We start from the raw sequence: 19,343 nt of genomic DNA, 5'->3' as shown, positions 1-19,343 counted from the left end.
TCTAATCCACGTGCGCGTCTCTCCTAAACTCACTCACTCCATGTTCTCTAATCAACGTGCGCGTCTCTCCTAAACTCATCACTCCATGTTCTCTAATCAACGTGCGCGTCTCTCCTAAACTCATCACTCCATATTCTCTAATCCACGTGCTCGTCTCGCACTCCTAAACTCACTCCGAGCGTGCGTTTTGCCAATTTCGTTGCACGCTTTTCAAGTCTTTTGTTGTTCCACTTTATTTCTCAACGATCGCGCACAGGCACGTTTAAAAAAAAAACAACACACAAATCATAGACATCGTAGCCTTCGGATTATAAGACGCGTGTTACCCCCCCCCCCCTTCCACGTTGGGGGGGGGGGGGGCTGTGGCTTATTTCCGGAGCGTCTTATAATCCAGAGCGTCTTATAATCCAGAGCGTCTTATAATCCGGAGAATACGGTCCGCACAAAAGACAATGAACCACCCCCCCAGTATAGCCTTAACAGACTGTAGGGGCAAGTGCTGTTAGCGAGCACCTATGAATGTCGGTAACGGCACACGAGAAGGGTGAGTGGCCAGCACCACGCCCGACCGCCTTTGTCTCCCCAGTGGCGATGTTTCACACACCGCACCAGGTTACTCATTCGAGGCTGAGTCGACCTATGGGGAGGCCCGAAACCGATTCAGATAATCGTCACTGGGTGTTGGCCGTGAGCGGTGAGTCGAACCCGGGTCGCCGGCCTTTTTCGCGCTCCCCACGCTTGCACTGTATACTTACACACGTGTTTATACAGTGCGTCCGTGCGACGTGGCGCCCCGAGGCGCGCGCGTCAGCTCGCAGCGACGACGAGGAGGCCGTGTGCCCAGCGACCTCTTCGTTGTTTTACGACCGCACGGACATCATCGGACTGCGGTAGATGGGGGAGCGGTGGCGCAGCGGTTGGCGCACTCCGTTTTGAACCCGGCGATCTGAACCCGCGCGAGTTCCATTCGCTACCCCCGCGGCTGGCACCAGCAGCGATGTCCCGCGAGCTCGTGTTACCCCACCAGTGTGGCGAGGTATGGTGACACGGGTGGCGTGGGAGGGCCTTCATCCAGCGGTGGGTGAAGGTTCCACGTCGCTGCGCGTTATGTATTGCGAGTTTGTACACGTGCACTAATTAATATGCGCGCGGCTGCCACGTGTGTTCAGACAAAGATCCCCCCCGTATAGCCTAAGCAGATGTTTTGGTTGGCAGGTGCTGTTGTTAGCGAGCACCTATGAAGGCCGGGGTGGGTGGCCAGCACCACGGCCGTCCGCCTCTGTCTCCTCCCCCCCCCCCCCCCAGTGGCGATGTTTACTACTCACCGCACCACATACTCATTTGAGGCTGAGTCCACCTAGGGGGGCGTTGAGCGGGAATTGGAACTCGAGTCGCCGGGGTTCGTAGCGCAGCGCGCTAACCTCTACATCGACGCACCCCACTCGGACACACGCGGTGAGACGGGCAACGCTAAACCCATACCGTCTGGGGGCCCCGTGGCACCGGTATAGGAGGCGGGGATTCTGGCCATGTCACCGTGACTGCACGAGACCTGGCTTGTCATGCACAGGACCCAACCCAGTGTTCACGAATTCCACACCGCAAGTACCGCATCACCCCAGTTTTATAAGAATATCTGGAAAGTAAGACGCGCCCAAACGTGTTCACACAACTTTGGTTGCACACGCACGTGTACAGACTTCCACACGTGTCTGGAAAATCGCCCGATGTCGCTGGATGTAATTAGCACGTGGATTTACTCTCCAACACACCGGTGGGCCAAGGCAGTAACTAATTGACGCGTTTTGTTCACGTGACAAATCCCTTAATGGTTGTGTCGGGTGGTGGACGGTTACGACACATGCTTACGCGATCTAACCCAAAAGCCTTTATTATGAACACTGTTGGTCGCCAAAGCCTACACGTGCCTGCCGCATTATAAGACGCACCCAAAACTTTGCCTATAATGTGTACAGGGGGAACATTTCATTGCATAATCCGTTGAATACAATTACAAATGCCACATTGGACAAAATTCCCAGAGCGTGATTGCTATCGCAATAATAAAACGTCCTAATCGATCTACCGCTGGACGAATGCAAGCTGTATGTGGTTTGTATAACCAGACACATTACATAGATTTTCCAAGACCCTGAAAAAGTCAGTGATGTACTTGCCTGACCTAACCGAATCTCGGAAGCTAAAGCAGCTGTTGAGCATAACTAGCGCTTGGGGATGGGTGACCCCCCACGCAGAAATTAACTGGTGGGGTCGACATTTGTGGGCAGTCGTGGGCAGTGCAGCAAAATCCACCCTTGTTTCGTACTCCAGCTCCCCACCTGCTTCACTGACCAGTGCGGTGAAGTATGGCCAAATAACCGATACGGCATGATGGGGAGCTCCTCATTCGACAGCGTACAGGTCTCACTCGCTTTACGCGGCAGTAGCAGCAGTAGTAGATGCGTTCCAAAAAAAGGGCGCGCACAGAGAAACCGCGTAGCGCACAGTCACCCAACCCACAATGCACTGCACGAGGAGACGGCTGCCTGCTGAATAGCACACACAGCACACACAGGACACAATGCTGTCCCACCAGTGCCGGACTAAGCTAGTGCGGGGCCTGCAGCATATGTTATGAAGGGGCCCTAAATAAAAAAAGATTAAAGCACACATTTTTAACTTGCATAGTAAAGTAATTTTATTTTTTCATTTGCTATACAGCCAGATAATACGAAAAATCGCTAACCTTAAACACCCAGTCGTAAAAGTTGAAGGAAGTATAGTACTATAGTAATAGAGCAAGTGCAGCATCACTGAACCGGAATTGATAGCTTGAAAGCATTTAGCACGGGACCCTTGAAAGTGCGGGGCCCGTAGCATATGTAGCTACTTTGCTACTAGGATCATCCGGCACTCTGTCCCACGTGCGACCGCATAGCCACATGTGGAGTGAATTTAAACCGCACGATGTGGCGAATTTTTGGGTGGGGACTGGTTGAGCCGCGTGTACAGCGCAAAATCGCATAAACCGAACCCGCATAGAGCGTGGGGAACCTGTGTTAATAATCTGGCTGCGTGCGTGCAAGGCTTGCATGCGGGTGCATTCCACGGGTTGACCTTAAGAGGTGACCGACTGGTCTCATCAGGGCTTTGGTCACACGGATAACACCTAAGGATGAACTTAAAATAAAACTAGACTTCAAAAACGAAGGGCGCAAAACTCCAGCTCCGCCGTTGCGTGTGGGCAGTTAGGTGCCGCCAAATGTATTTTCGGCACAAACAAATACAGGTTTTGTCCTGGGTGGAACTACGTCAGGGTCAGTTTGACCCTGACGATAAGAGCACAGTTGGTGTCGGTCCCCGCAAGAGTGCGGCGTGCGCTCGCTGCCGCAAAGCCAAACCAGAACGGCTCGATTGCCAGCTCGGTTGCCGGCTCAATTGCCGGCGCGGTTTTCCGGACATCGCGTCGTGGGCGTTGAGCCGGCACCACGTACGGTGGCCGCCCCTCCTTTCCCCCGTCCACATGCTGTTAGAGCCAGGCTCGGGCCTGCTTGACTTCGAGATCTGGCGAGATCGGGGTGCATCCTGGGTGACTGAGTCATGCATGGGGCCCGATGGTACACTGACTCAGAATGTATTCCGACTGGAGGAATCCGATGAGCTATGAAACTGTTTTTCACAGATGTCCAGCATCTATCCATGCCCACGACCCACATGGCATGGGGAGGCCCTCATCTAGCCGTGGATTGACAAAAGGGCTGTACAGGTGCTGTGTTTTCCAGACTATAAGATGCACTCTTTATGGACACGTTTAGAACAGAAGTCTTATAATCTGGGAGCTAGCTGTGTGGGTTTATGTGTAATCAGACTGGTATAACTTTATTGATACTGAACAAGTTTGGTGTATGTCGTATTTTTCGGGAGTTTCTTATAATCTGGGGAATTACGGTTGTTTTTCATTGAAATCAGACATAGACAGACAAAATAAAAGGCAAACACAACCACAGTCATCATTTGTGTCAGCGTGACTTCTAAAAAAAGAGCTACAGTGAGGGAAAAAAGTATTTGATCCCCTGCTGATTTTGTACGTTTGCCCACTGACAAAGAAATGATCAGTCTATAATTTTAATGGTAGGTTAATTTGAACAGTGAGAGACAATAACAAAAAAATCCATAAAAACGCATGTAAAAAATGTTATAAATTGATTTGCATTTTAAGGAGGGAAATAAGTATTTTACCCCTCTGCAAAACATGACTTAGTACTTGGTGACAAAACCCTTGTTGGCAATCGCAGAGGTCAGACGTTTCTTGTAGTTGGCTACCAGGTTTGCACACATCTCAGGAGGGATTTTGTCCCACTCCTCTTTGCAGATCTTCTCCAAGTCATTAAGGTTTCGAGGCTGACGTTTGGCAACTCGAACCTTCAGCTCCCTCCACAGATTTTCTATGGGATTAAGGTTTGGACTGGCTAGGCCACTCCAGGACTTTAATGTGCTTCTTCTTGAGCCACTCCTTTGTTGCCTTGGCCGTGTGTTTTGGGTCATTGTCATGCTGTAATACCCATCCACGACCCATTTTCAATGCCCTGGCTGAGGGAAGGAGGGTCTCACCCAAGATTTGACGGTACATGGCCCCGTCCATCGTCCCTTTGATGCGGTGAAGTTGTCCTGTCCCCTTAACAGAAAAAACACCCCCAAAGCATAATGTTTCCACCTCCATGTTTGACGGTGGGGATGGTGTTCTTGGGGTCATAGGCAGCATTCCTCCTCCTCCAAACACGGCGAGTTGAGTTGATGCCAAAGAACTCCATTTTGGTCTCATCTGACCACAACAGTTTCACCCAGTTGTCCTCTGAATCATTCAGATGTTCATTGGCAAACTTCAGCGGGGCATGTATATGTGCTTTCTTGAGCAGGGGGACCTTGCGGGCGCTGCAGGATTTCAGTCCTTCACGGCGTAGTGTGTTACCAATTGTTTTCTTGGTGACTATGGTCCCAGCTGCCTTGAGATCATTGACAAGATCCTCCCGTGTAGTTCTGGGCTGATTCCTCACCGTTCTCATGATCATTGCAACTCCACGAGGTGAGATCTTGCATGGAGCCCCAGGCCGAGGGAGATTGACAGTACTTTTGTGTTTCTTCCATTTGCGAATAATTGCACCAACTGTTGTCACCTTCTCACCAAGCTGCTTGGCAATGGTCTTGTAGCCCATTCCAGCGTTGTATAGGTCTACAATCTTGTCCCTGACATCCTTGGAGAGCTCTTTGGTCTTGGCCATGGTGGAGAGTTTGGAATCTGATTGATTGCTTCTGTGGACAGGTACCTTTTATACAGGTAACAATCTGAGATTAGGAGCACTCCCTTTAAGAGTGTGCTCCTAATCTCAGCTCGTTACCTGTATAAAAGACACCTGGGAGCCAGAAATCTTTCTGATCGAGAGGGGGTCAAATACTTATTTCCCTCATTAAAATCCAAATCAATTTATAATATTTTTGACGTGTTTTTCTGGATTTTTGTTGTTGTTCTCTCTCACTGTTCAAATAAACCTACCATCAAAATTATAGACTGATCATTTCTTTGTCAGTGGGCAAACGTACAAAATCAGCAGGGGATCAAATACTTTTTTCCCTCACTGTATATAGCTCAGTGGGCCTTATCTGGTATAAATAAAACAATAAATATCCGCATTAATGATTCAGGCATTGCATTCAGAGTTGCAGCTTGGCTCAGACTTGCCTCCGGCTTAAGTGAGCTGGCTCGTAAACCACGTGCAACTTAAACCGGGCTCTGCGTCCAGCCGGAGCCGAGCCCGAGCAGGGCCACGGCTGAGAATCCGGGCCTCCTACTCTACAAGATTTTGTATTCAGCAGAGGCAGCTCACTGCGATGTGAAGTCACAGTCCTGATGCCGTACGCTCTGAAATTGAATATTTTAACGAGTGTCAGACTTAAACATTTCCAACTAAAAGACGGGCAGCATGGGTGATGTTGCTGTGTGTCATCCAGATTGAGTAAAACGTATTGTTTTCAGCATTGGGATGTTTGTCCAATACCTGTTGCATTTTTTTATTTATTTTAGCTATGGGAAGAAACCAGAAAACCTGGAGGAAACCCATGCAGAGCAGGTGCAGAATGTACAATCTCCCACACATGTGGGCGTCCGAGTCTGGAATTGAACCCAGACAATTCTTGTGGTTAGGCATGAGCGTTTCCACCGCGCCTTCAACCCCTGTGCCCCCAGTTGATGTTCTTTTAAAGGAGCCCAAATCATCGTCCCTGGGACTCATTGCCCACTTACATGTTTTATTCATTGGCTCTGGGTTTCATAGCTTGCCAGTGTAATGGGCCGTGGCCCAGCATGATCTTTCCCCTAATTGTCCCCAACGAGGCCCGGCTTTTTCAACTGACTGGCGTGAAAACCTTCATCAGAAACAGACGTCTACGTCAAAGAGAGAGAAGGGGCTAATGAGTTTGCGTCACGGATAGCGCACACACGCCTACGCACGCTCACGCGCCTACGCACGCTCACGCGCGGTAGTGCAGCGGTTAGCGTGCCGCGCTACGAACCCGGCGACCCGAGTTCGATTCCCGCTCACGGCCAACACCAGTGACGATTTCTGAACCGGTCCTGGGCCTCCCTTAGGTCGACTCAGCCTAAAATGAGTACTTGGTACAGTGTGTAAAATATCAGCACTAGGGAGACAAAGGCGGTCGGAGGTAGTGCTGGCCTCCTACCCCCTCATGTGCCGTACCAGCCTTCATAGGTGCTATTCACCAACAGCACTTGCCCCAACATTATGTTAAGGTTATACGGGGGATCTTTGCCTTTGTCATAATCCATGCACACACAGTTATACGGATGGACAGACAGGCACGGCCAAAGCATAAATGCTTTCAACCCGATTTGGAAAGCGTTAGAAAATATCGTGTATAATTGGCGGCCCAGTCACTTTTCAACTAGCAAACAAACATTGTCTAGGCTTGGCATTGTCAGAGCGCCATCGCCTACATTCCACTTTTTTTATTTATAAAAAAATCTAATTTGTTGTCTTTCCCATCGATTGTATCCCCGTTGTGCTCGCGGCATCAAGTCCTGAGATGACAAAAATCTATTCGGATCTCTTTCAGCGCCGCCACAGCCACCGTCGCGTTAAGACGGCGGTCCACGGTAGAGGATATCACAGAACTACCTCTGAGATTCCTTCCTCAAGCGGACTGCTGGTTCTCACCGTAGAGGGCTGCACTATCCCGCCTGCTGTGCCGCATGCGGGTAAAGTTCGTTGCGTGATGGCCAAAAGGGTATTTAATTTCTCGGTGTTGGAATTTATCCGAATTAAGTGCACAACCAGACTTAATGTCATCGGTGACCATGCTGAGACCATCGACGCTGCACTTGATATAAAAATATTCTTCCGTAAAACAGAGTGAGATGCCATCGCTGCTGGTGGGCGCTATCTTTCGGGCCTGCACGGTAGAGCCAGGCCCCGCGGTGATTACCGCGCGGCACGTTCAGCGCCTGGCATCATAAAAATGTAAATTACATAAAAAAAATCGTGTGCAGGACAAACAGTGCCGCTGGGCGCTGTGGCGTTGGCATACGTTGACTTACAGCCAGCCATGGGGTAACAAATTCAACCTGATGGGGAAAAGTTTGGTCTCCGCGGAGGCTTTGGGTCAAGGCTAAGTCACACCACTCACCCTCCAGATACCAGGCTCCACAGCCTCCTTCGTCTCAGCCCCAAATTATAGCTAGATCCTGGGCATACACATGGACTCTACACTAGACTTCGCTCGTTAATTAGCCGAAAATATGTTCATATGTAGAGGACCGCAGAGGGCTTGGGCAATTATTGGCGTCGGCTCATCACGTGGCTGCTTTCCCCGCTCATGTGTGGTTGCTCCTCGTGCCTCCGCGTGGTTCTCTGTCTACGAGGGCGAGCGGGCGCTCTGCGGACGGCGCGTTCCAAGTTGGCATTTTTGCTTTTTAATACGCGTGGCCTGGATAAACACTCGTTTGCAGAGGTTCGAGGTTGGAATCCGGCAGGCCACCCTGGATTTGTGGACATCTCCACCGAACACAAACACTGCAACTGGGTGCGGGCGGTTAACTGGTCAGGGGCTGAACGTGCGACTGTCGGATACGCGACGTTTTGCAGCCGTGGAAAGCGAGCAGGAAGTGCCGGTAGTCCCCAACCCTTTATCTTCATGCATTTGTCGCCACTCTCAGACGATGCGGTCTGCACTCGTGATCCAGTTAACACTTCATTTGCGCAATGCGTCTGAGACCCTGAGACAATGATAAGTCCGATGTCCAATGTCGCTGCCAGACGGAGTTGAACAACCAAGCACAGGTGATGGTGGCCTTCTGTTCAAGATGCTTAACTTGCGTAAACAAACCTTTGCACAGCGGCTGTTAGCCGCAACTTTATTTAAGGGCCTCATTCTTTTGCCTCAATTGCTGCATCTTTAAAACGGGTGAAAGACACGTCTGACTAAAACAGGGTTGTCTATGGAAGCTGCATTCAAGGTTTGTGTCTAAATTACTTGAATATGAACGGACATTAAACGAGCACAATAATTGGGGAAAAAAATACAACGTAGACCATCATATGAGATGGAGCGGTGGTGCAGTGGTTGGCGCTCTGGGCTGTGAAGCTAGTGACCCGAATTCAAATCCCACTCACGACTGACTTCAGTGGCGTGTGGTCCTGCCTCTCCCGCCCCCTCCCTTCACCAACCCGCACTAGACCACAGTGGTGAAGTATGGTCACATCACCACCACCCCCAAGACCTTTACGATGATGTAACCTTTCAACCAGCAGTGGATTGATTAAGGGCTATGAATATTGTTAATTGCATCCTAAATGAGAAGTGGAGTTAGTGGAGTTAGTGGGGCGCTGGGTTAGCATGCTGCGGCTATGAATCCGGTGACCTGAGATCGATTCCCAGCCATGACTAACATCAGTGGCGGGCGGCATGCAAACCGGTGCGAGCCCCCCACTTAACCAACACGCATTTAAACAAACAACCCCTGTGACCGATCTTAACTACTAACTATTAACTTTTTATATTACCAGGTCAGGCCCACTGAGCTATATGGTTCTTTTTCAGAAGCGATCTGGCCACAAATGACGACTCAAGAAAGTGGCTTAGGACGTGGAAATTAATAGCAGCCAAATACTCTAAACACACGTTGATTCTAAACGTGGAGAGAAATACCGAAAGACCTGGAGAAAAATCAGTGCGACCACGGGGAGAGAGACACAAACAGCAGGCGTCAGTCGGGATCGAACCAACGACCTCCTGTATATCAGGCGAGGTAGTGAACATCTCGCATCCGTGAGATGTTAACTACCTCTGGGCGGCCTTGATTCAGCAGTGGATTGACAGAGGGGCTGTAAAATACAGTGCTATTATTATTGGTACTCTGGAGTGCTTAACAGGTGGAGTAGAGACCCAGTGGTTATCCGACCACGCGATGAACCCAGTAACCCAAATTCAAATCCCGCCCACGGCTGACATCAGCGGCGAGTGATATCTGAGCTGGTGAATTATATTTAAAGCAACTCCCCATGATCGATTTTGTTTTGTAGAGGAATTCATCCAGCAGCGGATTTCTAAAGAAAGGGGCTGTAAAAATAATAATATTCATAATGAAACAACAACATCCATCTAATTTAGTTTTAAACAATTTCCTTATAACATTTACTGTATTCTCTGGATCACAAAGCACACCTCCCCCCCCACCACCCTTGTATTCTAAAGCAAAAGTTGGGGGTGTATTTTATCGTATATGATCTGGTAGGTGTGCTTGTGTGTGTGTGTATGCGTGTTTAAGACCAGATTTGTAAAACTCTACTGACACGCGTTTAGGATGCGTTTTTCCCGAGTGTGGTATAATCCGGAGGATACAATACCTCTGATCAGAGCCCAGAAGATTTGAAGCCTGACATAGCGAATAGCGTGAACACTACACAGATCATTTGAACATTTGGTGTACAGTACAGTTATGGATTATTGGGTAGCTTCAGAACATTCACGAGCGAGAACATCAGCTCAGTTTCTTAGATAAAAAAACAACTACACCAATAGGTGAGGAAGCGCGGCGTGGTGGTAACACTTGTGCCTCGGAGAAAGGAGCACCTGGGTTTGAATCCCGATTTGGCTGCCTATCTAAGACTGAAGCAGGAGGCTCGTGACCAGAAGCCACGGCAATAAGTGAGAGGCGCATCTTGGATGTGGCGTGCCGGGTGCGTAAATATTCTACGGGCCGCTGACCCGGACTGACCCCGTGGCTGCTCTTGTCCACCCCTTCGGACCGTTAAAGTGTGACGTAGCGTTTCGGCTTCCAGGAGACGACGGCATGGATTCTGTTGGGCGACGGGCGACGTGCCGTCGTTATGGCTATGCAGTCTGCGGCTCCGGGGGGTTCATGGCATTGGGGCGTGTTTGACCGTTGGCCCTCGAGCCGTTCCGCCAGCTGGCAGGCGGGCTCGCGCGCGTGCCCGGGGTCGGCTGTGGGCTGCGTGACTGCCCGCACGAGGCGCCTCCAAGGTGACCCTTGGCGTTCTTTCCACGCTCGTTACGGCGCCCATTGCCGTGTTTACCTACAGGGTGTATCCTTGTGAACGAGTCGCCTCTTCTCCATTGGCCATGCTGTTCCTCTTCCCGCCCCCTCCATCTCTCCCCTCCCCTAACCTTCTCTAACCTCTACTCGCCCTCGAACGTCGGCACCCGTTCCTAATCCTTTGCACGCCCCTGCCATCTAAATAATTTCTTTGTTTATACCGTTTTGTATGTTAAAGAAACTTGTTTAAATGCTCTTTATAAAAAATAAAATAAGAAAAGGTAAGATAAGATTTCACCATTCACTTACCCGGCAATTCGAATGAAATGGCCGTGTTGCTAAGGAAGCATCGAAGAAGCTTCATTTGCATTTGCACGGCAAAGCCCTCATCTGTAACTCGCTGAATAGTTATCACTGCTGCTATACAGAGTTACAGATTAGGCCCAAGTTGGAATCCTGCTGCTGTTATATCTGGCGTGGAGCCTCCAGTTCCTACCTCACCGCACCCGATAGAATTCAACGTAAAGCAGTCGGGCGATTGATGATCCAGCACTCGCCAAATCGCTCCAGTCACGGACGTGACCGCAATGGCGGTCGGTCGCCTTCTTATCGCTGGTCTATCGCTACTACCACCATGGCTACCGTTCCCATGACCTTCACTCGTTGATTTTATGAACTCTTTAGCTACTGTATCTTCCATGGTGCTGTTAGTGGCAGGCTGCTTGGCAATTTTGGGCCATTGGACACCTGTGGATCGGCAAAGTATGATAAGAATTGATTATTTTCTGCTGTTTTTACTGGCGCTCGTTTCTCACCAGCCGCCGCCTTATCCCCCCCCCCGACTCATTCGTACGATTTTGTTCGCCCCGTCAGGACAACCGTAAGATCGGCATAATTTATTTGCTCGTGGCTTGTATCTCGAATAATCAAATCTTACGTGAATGATTCGACGGAGTTCATCGCGAGCGGGGGGGAATCGAATTTTATCGATGAATTTCGCGGTGGCGATCGTGGTGGTGGGGGGTGGTGGTGGGGGGTGGTGGTGGGGGGTGGTGGTGGGGGGTGGTGGTGGGGGGTGGTGGTGGGGGGTGGTGGTGGGGGGTGGTGGTGGGTGGGTGTTGTACCGTGTGCCCTGTGCTGCCAATGCCCAAAAATGCTGCCTTGCAGGTTCCGCTCCTCTCCTTTTGTCCGTGCGATGAATTGGCACAAATACTTATGAACTCCTCTGATTGTTTATCAAACGTGGAAAAAAACCCCCGTCGCATTGTCTCAACAGCAGCCAAGCCCAACAACAAACTCTGATCCTTTTTGTTATTTACTTATTGACTTTAAAATGTAAAATGTTCAGTTCATTGCCAATCATCCACTGCTGGATGAAGCCCTCCCCATCCATCTTCTTGATCATGGGGAATGTTTGACCATACTTCACCGCGCTTGTCAATGCGGATTGGTAAATCAAGGCCGGGTGTGGGGTCAGGGTGCCCAGGTCCAGTTCGGATGGCACTCTCCACTGACGTTAGCCGCAGCCGGGTATTCAACTCAGGATTCATGGTCCAGTGTTGCTAACCGCTGTGCCACCGCTCTACCCCGTCCACCATATTTCCCCAACAAACAAAATAACTGAATGGGCGCAGTCCATCATTCACGGGTGTTTGGTGTCGTTTTGACCATACTTCGCCAAGCTGGTTAATGTGGATTGCTAATAAAGAGCTCGGTGGTTGGGGTGGTTGTTCAGGACTGGTTGGGGTGTCGCTCTCCACTAACCGTTAGCCCGCGGCTGGGAGTCGAACTCTGGTTGCCGGGTTCGGAGGACGTGGGTGGGCGCTAACCACTGCGCCACTGCTGTTCTCCCTCGGACTCTGTACGCGTGTGGACTCGTGAAGACGCGTGTGTGCGCGTGTGTGTGTGTGTGTGGCGGAGCAGGGGAGACGCAAGGCGTGCCATGCCTTCTGCTGCCAAGTGTGTGCAGAGTGCGTCTGCTCCCCCGTCTTTCGTTTCATCTGCATCTCAGTTGGGCCACTTGGCAACCTACGAAAACAAACCCGGATTTTTATAAATATTCAAAATTGTTATTCGCGCGGTGGCTAGCGCTCTTGGCCATGCACCTGGCTAACCCCGGTTCGATTCCCTGCCACGGCTAACTAGTCTCTGTGTTCCCCTTCACCCCCTCCTCTCATCGCCTAACCAATCCGCACTGACCAATGCGGTAAAGTATGGTCAAACAACCCCCACGACCGACACGGCATGGGGAGGCCTTCATCCAGCAGTGGATGAACACACACACACACACAGTAGCGTATGTAATATTTGTTTTGAAACCGTACGCCATGTATATTAACGATGCGAACGGCCTTCTTCTTGTTCAGGACCCAAGACCGTTTTCTTCTACGCCCCGCTCGTGAAATGGGTGAGCAGAGCCCTCGCGGGGAGATTCACGTCGAGACGGCGCCACAGCTTCGTCAAACGCTCCCGTCCGCTCGCAATCACCCGGGACGATGACGCATAACAGATTCCTACATTGAGGCCATGTAGAATCGGTGGGGGGGGGGGGGGGGGGCGGGGGTTTAAGACGTGGGACGCGCCGGCCCGTTTATCACGTTGACCTCCGTGTTTGTGGCCACGTGGGCAACAACCCCTCGGCAAGGTGAGGAGCAGCGGCTACTCGAGGAACTCGCAAACGCGCATCGGGGAGCTCGCTTCTGTGTTCTCTGGATCACGAGACGCTCCGGAAAAGTCAATAAGGTTACAACAACTGCGATCACACTCGCAGCGACTGGATTATAAGACGCACCCCACAAATGTTATCTTTAAAATAAAGCGGGGGGTGGGGGGGGGGGAAGTGCGTATAAGTTATTTTATTATTATTATTGCACTTGTTTACGCAGGAAAGCCTCACTGAATCTCAGTGGGTCCTGCCCATATTCCACAGTGCTGGGGGGGAAGGGGGGGGAGGTAGCGATGGTTGCTTCCTATATATTCCATTGGAGTAACCTGCGAGCAACCTTTCCAAATTTGAAACCATTACGCTGGCACGCAGTGATCCTACTCCTGCGACCGACAGCACAGGATCTTTAACGCCCACCGTGAAGCAGGCGGCACGTCTTCATTTTTATTGTTCAGACACCACAAGCAGCGATTACCAGGGTGGCCCGCCGGAATCGAACCGCACTACACCTGGGTCGCGTCACCAGCCCAAAACAACGACAAATATCCCCCGTATAGCCTTAATAGACTGTTGGGGAAAGTGCTGTTAGCGAGCACCTATGAAGGCCAGCACGGCACATGAGGGGGTGGTTGTCTCCCTAGTGGCGATGTTTACACGATGAACTAGGTACTTATTTGAGACCGAGTCGACCTAGGGGAGACCCACAACCGGTTCAGATAATCATAACTGGTGTTGGCCGTGAGCGGGAATCGAACCCGGGTCGATAAGTTCATAGTGCAGCACGCTAACCGCGACACCACTGCTCTCCACACACGTGAGGTTTACAAATCTCTCGTTTAGGATGGGTAATATAGTTCAGCTCATCATCAGAATGCTATCGGGTATTGTCTCGGCAACACGTAGAATATGGTAACCGAATTAATCGTGAATAAGCAAGCCCTTAGTGACAGTGACTGTTGCATGCCCACGCGTGTGTAAACATGTTGCGTAGGACGCAGTGTTTCCAGTTTCATGACCTCGTTTAACGTCACCGTTTTACAAACCCCTCTCTTCGGCAAATGCTTCTTTCCCCCATCGCAGCGGTTGCACTACAACCGTTTCGACCGGTCACAGGTTGATTTTTGTTGAACCAGGTGGGAACTTAAACACGGGAACGCAGTCTCATTTGCGAGAGGTGACACTGGGTCACCAAAACGACAAAAGGAAATATCTAAACTACGCACGTCCGTGAAGCGAATAGAAATCGGTGCAAAAACAAACTGCCTTAGGGAAGACATCGAAAACGGTGCACAAAACAAAAAGTCCGTAGCATCTAAAAAAAAAATACACTTCCAGTGACAACGGTTGGATCGAACAAATTGCTTTCAAAAAACATTCTCGGTAAAAAAAATTCCGTGATTCAATCGTCAAGGGAAATTTAAGGTGACTGTAGTGGAATTGTGTCCCTCAACTGTATATAAAATAAAAATTAAAGCCACACTGTGTCTGAAGGAGGGTCCTGGTACACTGGGAAGTTTGCCCAACGCCGATGACACTCTAATTGTGTTTTTATCCATGGGAGGAATGCCCACACAGAAGAACAGAGGGAGAACATGACAAACTCCACACGCAGAAAGGCGCCCGAGTCAGGAATCGAACCCAGGCCCTTCTCACTGCGAGGCACGATTGTTACCACTGCTGTGCCGATCTGTGTTCCTCGACCTCACCCGAACCCCACTCGTCTCGCTTGACCCCAACCACCCCCAACCCCTTCCCGACCTAGGGGCTGGTGATGGCCGGAATGGCCGATATGGCGCGACCTGCTGATAAGTTGAGCGCGAGCCAATCCGGCGTTCTTTGCTTATCTGGTAACATAATCGCGCCATACACCCCAGTGCACTGACACACACACGCGCACGCGCGCGCGCACACTTGCAAGCACGTACACACACACACGCGCACACTTGCAAGCACGTGCACACACACACACACGCGCACACTTGCATGCAATGACCTCATCGGCACATGACTGAAGACACAGATCCCGCTGTAGCCATGCGGGTTGTCGTGGCACGTGCCGTTAGCGAACGCCTCTTTTATTTGCAATAATAACCGGCAAGGATGTTTCTGCTACCCCCCGGTCGCCGCCGCCCCCCAGTTAACACACACACACGGGTACCAAGACAGACACAAACACACAAAATACTCACACGCACACAAAGATACCCCGCGTAGCCAACACAGGCAGTTGGGGCAGTTGTTGTTAGCAAGCACCTATTAAGGACAGCATAGCGCACAAGAGAATTGTATGGCCATTACCACACCCGGCCACCTTTGTCTCTCCAGTACTCAACCTAGGGGAGGTCCAGCAATGTTTTGGATATTGGTCAATGGTGTTACTTAGCCCTTGAGCTACCTGGGACCCTACGCGTTTGCATAGTTTCCTTAAGCCTAGCACCGCCACTGTATAAACAAGGATCCCCTATATAGCCTAAACAGGCTGTTGGGGCAAGTGCTGTCAGCGAGCACCTATTAAGGCCCGGGACAACACACAAAAGGGGGTAGGTAGCCAGCACCACGCCCGGCCGCCTTTGTCTCCCCAGTGCTGATATTCTACACACTGCACCAGGTACTCATTTGAGGCTGAGTCGACCTAAGGGGGCCCCAGGACAGGTTCAGGTCATCGTCACTGGTATTGGCCATGAGCGGGATTCACACCCGGGTTCGTTGCCCTGCTCGCTAAGTGCTACACCACCCCTCTCCACTGTATTTACACACGCGTGTGCACACACACACACTTGCGCTGCCAGGAAGCCAGAGCAGAAGGAATGTGTACTGGCATTTAGCCAGGATTGCAGAGCTTATGAGGAAAACTCAACACGTTGTGCTCATCATGTTTTTTAAATTAATTTAATGTACGTATGTATGCTGAACTTCTTTCGCACAGGACTTAGCCTACTGTGCTAGACGTTTAATAGTTTTATCATAATAAAAATTACACTGCGCATTATTAATTCGGGATTACACATAGTAGTAACCATCGCCCCCTGCTGGCAGACTAAGCCTGCCCGGAGGCTATATGCTGAGTTGTCTTCTGCCGCATAGGGACAGCTGCCACTGAGGGTGCCCTTCAAATATGTTGAGGTCCTCTTGTCATCATAGGCCACCGTCATGTTTGCTTAAATTTATTGTGATGGTGACCTTAGGCAACAGCATCACAATGCAGTTATTCAGGAACTGCTGATTGTATTTGCACAATACACAAACGCTGCGATTCGAACATTTGTCCAGGGTTTAAAAAGCTGAAGCGCACGCCTCCTGGTCAATATGATCCAAATTCAATTCTCAAGATTCTTTCTCAGGAGGCTCCTCCTGCTATCTTGGGGCGTTTCGCCAATTCCTTTGCGGAGTCTTGGGCTTCATGTCAGAGGAAAGCCGGGAATCCATAGAAAAAAACACACTACGTGTTACACGACGGGGAGTGACACTCATCCATCTCCTGGGACGTATCAAGCAGCCTCACACCTACAGCACCTTGCAAGCCCCTCACGGTCACCCCGTCCAAGTTCCAGCCAGGCTCAAGCCCGCTTAGCTTCCGAGATACGACGAGACCGGGCACATTCAGGATGATTTGGTTGCATGCTGCGTCAATATTTACAAAACTACGTGCATGTCGCAGTCACTTTTCGGCAACGATGTTATAATTGGCTCCATTTCAAATTAAAATTTGTGACTCTTCAGCGGTAAACATCTCACTACCTATTACTTCCACCGCTGCGGAAGAAAGTGTTGCGCGATATTATTTGCTGCATTAGTCGCAGTGATAAATTAGTCATGCTGCTTGTTGTATTCCCCAATCGTTCACGCGCGACGCGCGTTCCCGATGTCAAACACAGTGGGGCATTAATATTTACGCGACAGATTAGCCGGGTGCACTCCTCCTCCTCCCCACCCTCTTCACTGTCAAATCATCGCGCATCCGCCAAATTCATTTCCATTTCGGGAGAGACACGGAGACGCCGCCGTCCTGATGCCGTCGCATGTTTATAACCGGGACGCTTTCACTCGACGTGCGTTATTGCAAACGTGGCCTGAGCGGCTGCGAATTCACCACCGCGCGGGGTTTTCCGCAATCATGCTCTCTGGCTCTCCGGCTCTCCGGTGCGCACGTGCACGCGCCGTCTGGGCTGTAACCACCACCAGCACCACCGCGGTGTTGTCCGGCACGACTAGTCCGGATTTTTTCAACGGTTAAATTTTTTCACCCCACGTCCCCCGGAGGCTTCCGAAGGAGCTGCCAGCGATGCGAAGCGTCGGATGCGACGCCGGACAGATCGGCTACCGTTCCCACGCTGGCACGCGTAGGGGCGGCACGCGTAGGGGCGGCACGCGTGACTCGTTCGAGCGAACAGGCAAGCGGTCCATTCGTCGAGGGCCGCAGGACAAGAAGATGGACGGGCACACGTGACTCGACGCACACGTGACTCGACACGCACACGTGACTCGACGCACACGTGACTCGACACGCGCGCGTGACTCGAAGCGACGAGCGTAGCAGGCTGTGGTGGTGCCATGCCGTTGTGGGCATTTAAAGTAGAAATATTTTTTTGCAGAGGGGACCTCTTTTTTTGTTTGTTCTAAGCTATCGATATGAGAGAAGCGATATGGACGAGAGATATAGCGATGCAGTGGGACAAGAGAGATGTGGACAAAAATAGAGACGGGAGTGGGATGAGACGTAATGGAAAGATCGAGATGAGAGATGTTCATTATTTCGCTTTCATGCTAATTAACTCGCAATGCTGATTCGAATCTGAATCTTTCAAGCTTGACATTTGATGCGCCCTTAACGAAGATGGGGGGGGGGGGGGTGGGCAAGCAGCCCAAGCTTCTGTCTACCACAGGGGTTGGCAACCTGCGGCTCCAGAGCCGTACGCAGCTCGTTAAGGACTGCCTCGTGACATTATTTATTAAAGACACCCACCGTCTCGTATTCATGCGCATTGCGGCTCTTGAAATATTCAGGTCTGTTTTAACGAATTCGAAAAAAAAAAAAATTCCTTGTTATTTTGGCTGCCAACCCCTGGACCTAGGGGAAATACTCCTGAGTCTCAAGACTTGTTCAGGAGGGTCCTGCCACATCAGCACTGGGAAGACAAAGGTGGCCAGGCGTGGTGTTGACCACAACCCCCCCACCCGCCCCTATCATTATGCTTTGCCGACCTTCATAGGTGCTCGCTAACAGCACTCGTTCCCAACAACCTGCCAAAGCCTACACGGAGGATCTTTGTCTTCATATGCCTGCCGACCCCTGGCCTTGCACCGCCGCCACCGTGCGTGCGAGAGAGCCCTGTGGGGGAGGCCCGAGTGACGGTGTGCGGCGGTGGCGGTGCCGTTTTATTTTTTTGCAGGCTTCATCTGGTCGCGGTACACCCTGGTCATCATTCCGCGGACCTGGGCCCTGTTCGCCGTCAACTTCTTCGTGGGCTGCTGCGGTACCGTGCAGCTGGGCCGCATTTGGGTGTAAGTGTCGCGCCACGCCGCTCGGCGACGTTCAGCGATGCTTTCGAAGAGGCGGATTTTTAAAAAAGTCTTTTTAACGAAAATTATTTTGGTATTTTTTTTAACGTATATTATTTTGGTATTTATTGAGCGTTAACTGGGTGTGCGTCAACACGTTCTAAGAGACACTGACTGTTTCGTCTCATCCATTGCTGTCGTGTTCAACCACCACCACACTGCAGGTCACAACAACACACTCGCCCACTCGCTGGCGATGATTATGGTCAGTTTGGTTTAAAATTAAACGTCACGATGAACGATGCACATTGCGTTCAGATGTTGGTGCGGTTGGAGATTAACGCGCCACGCGGTGGGTGGCCTGCGTTTCCCGCTAACGGTCGCTTCGTTCGTCATTTCAGATACCGGCAGAGCCTGGGGAAAACCGGAGTTGCCCTGGCGGAAATAGAAGAAGATTCGGGATAAAGCCTCGACGGCGAGAGATGTCCGATGCGCTTTCGGGTTGGATGGCGCGGGGTCCGGCGCCATGTCCGACGTTTCGCTCTCCACGTGCTGGCAGCTTCTTTCAGGATGTGCTTTTCGGGTTGTGCCGCGGTGTTGTTCGGTTTCTCC

General features: G+C 50.9%; 1 protein-coding gene across 1 annotated transcript; it reads left to right on the top strand.

The window, feature by feature from the left end:
• Positions 1–943: 943 nt before the first annotated feature.
• LOC116946898 (mitochondrial pyruvate carrier 2-like) lies at positions 944–19,343 on the top strand. Its single transcript, XM_076070256.1, has 5 exons — positions 944–1,036; positions 12,934–12,974; positions 14,995–15,079; positions 18,623–18,734; positions 19,133–19,343. Exons 3-5 carry the CDS (start codon positions 15,004–15,006, stop codon positions 19,194–19,196), a joined length of 252 nt encoding a protein of 83 aa, XP_075926371.1. The 5' UTR covers positions 944–1,036; positions 12,934–12,974; positions 14,995–15,003; the 3' UTR covers positions 19,197–19,343.

Source organism: Petromyzon marinus, chromosome 28, assembly GCF_048934315.1.
Source record: "Petromyzon marinus isolate PM22_M1 ecotype Great Lakes invasive population chromosome 28, UKy_Petmar_22M1.pri1.0, whole genome shotgun sequence".
Taxonomy (NCBI): Eukaryota; Metazoa; Chordata; class Hyperoartia; order Petromyzontiformes; family Petromyzontidae; genus Petromyzon; species Petromyzon marinus.
This window is presented reverse-complemented; position numbering and strand designations above follow the sequence as displayed.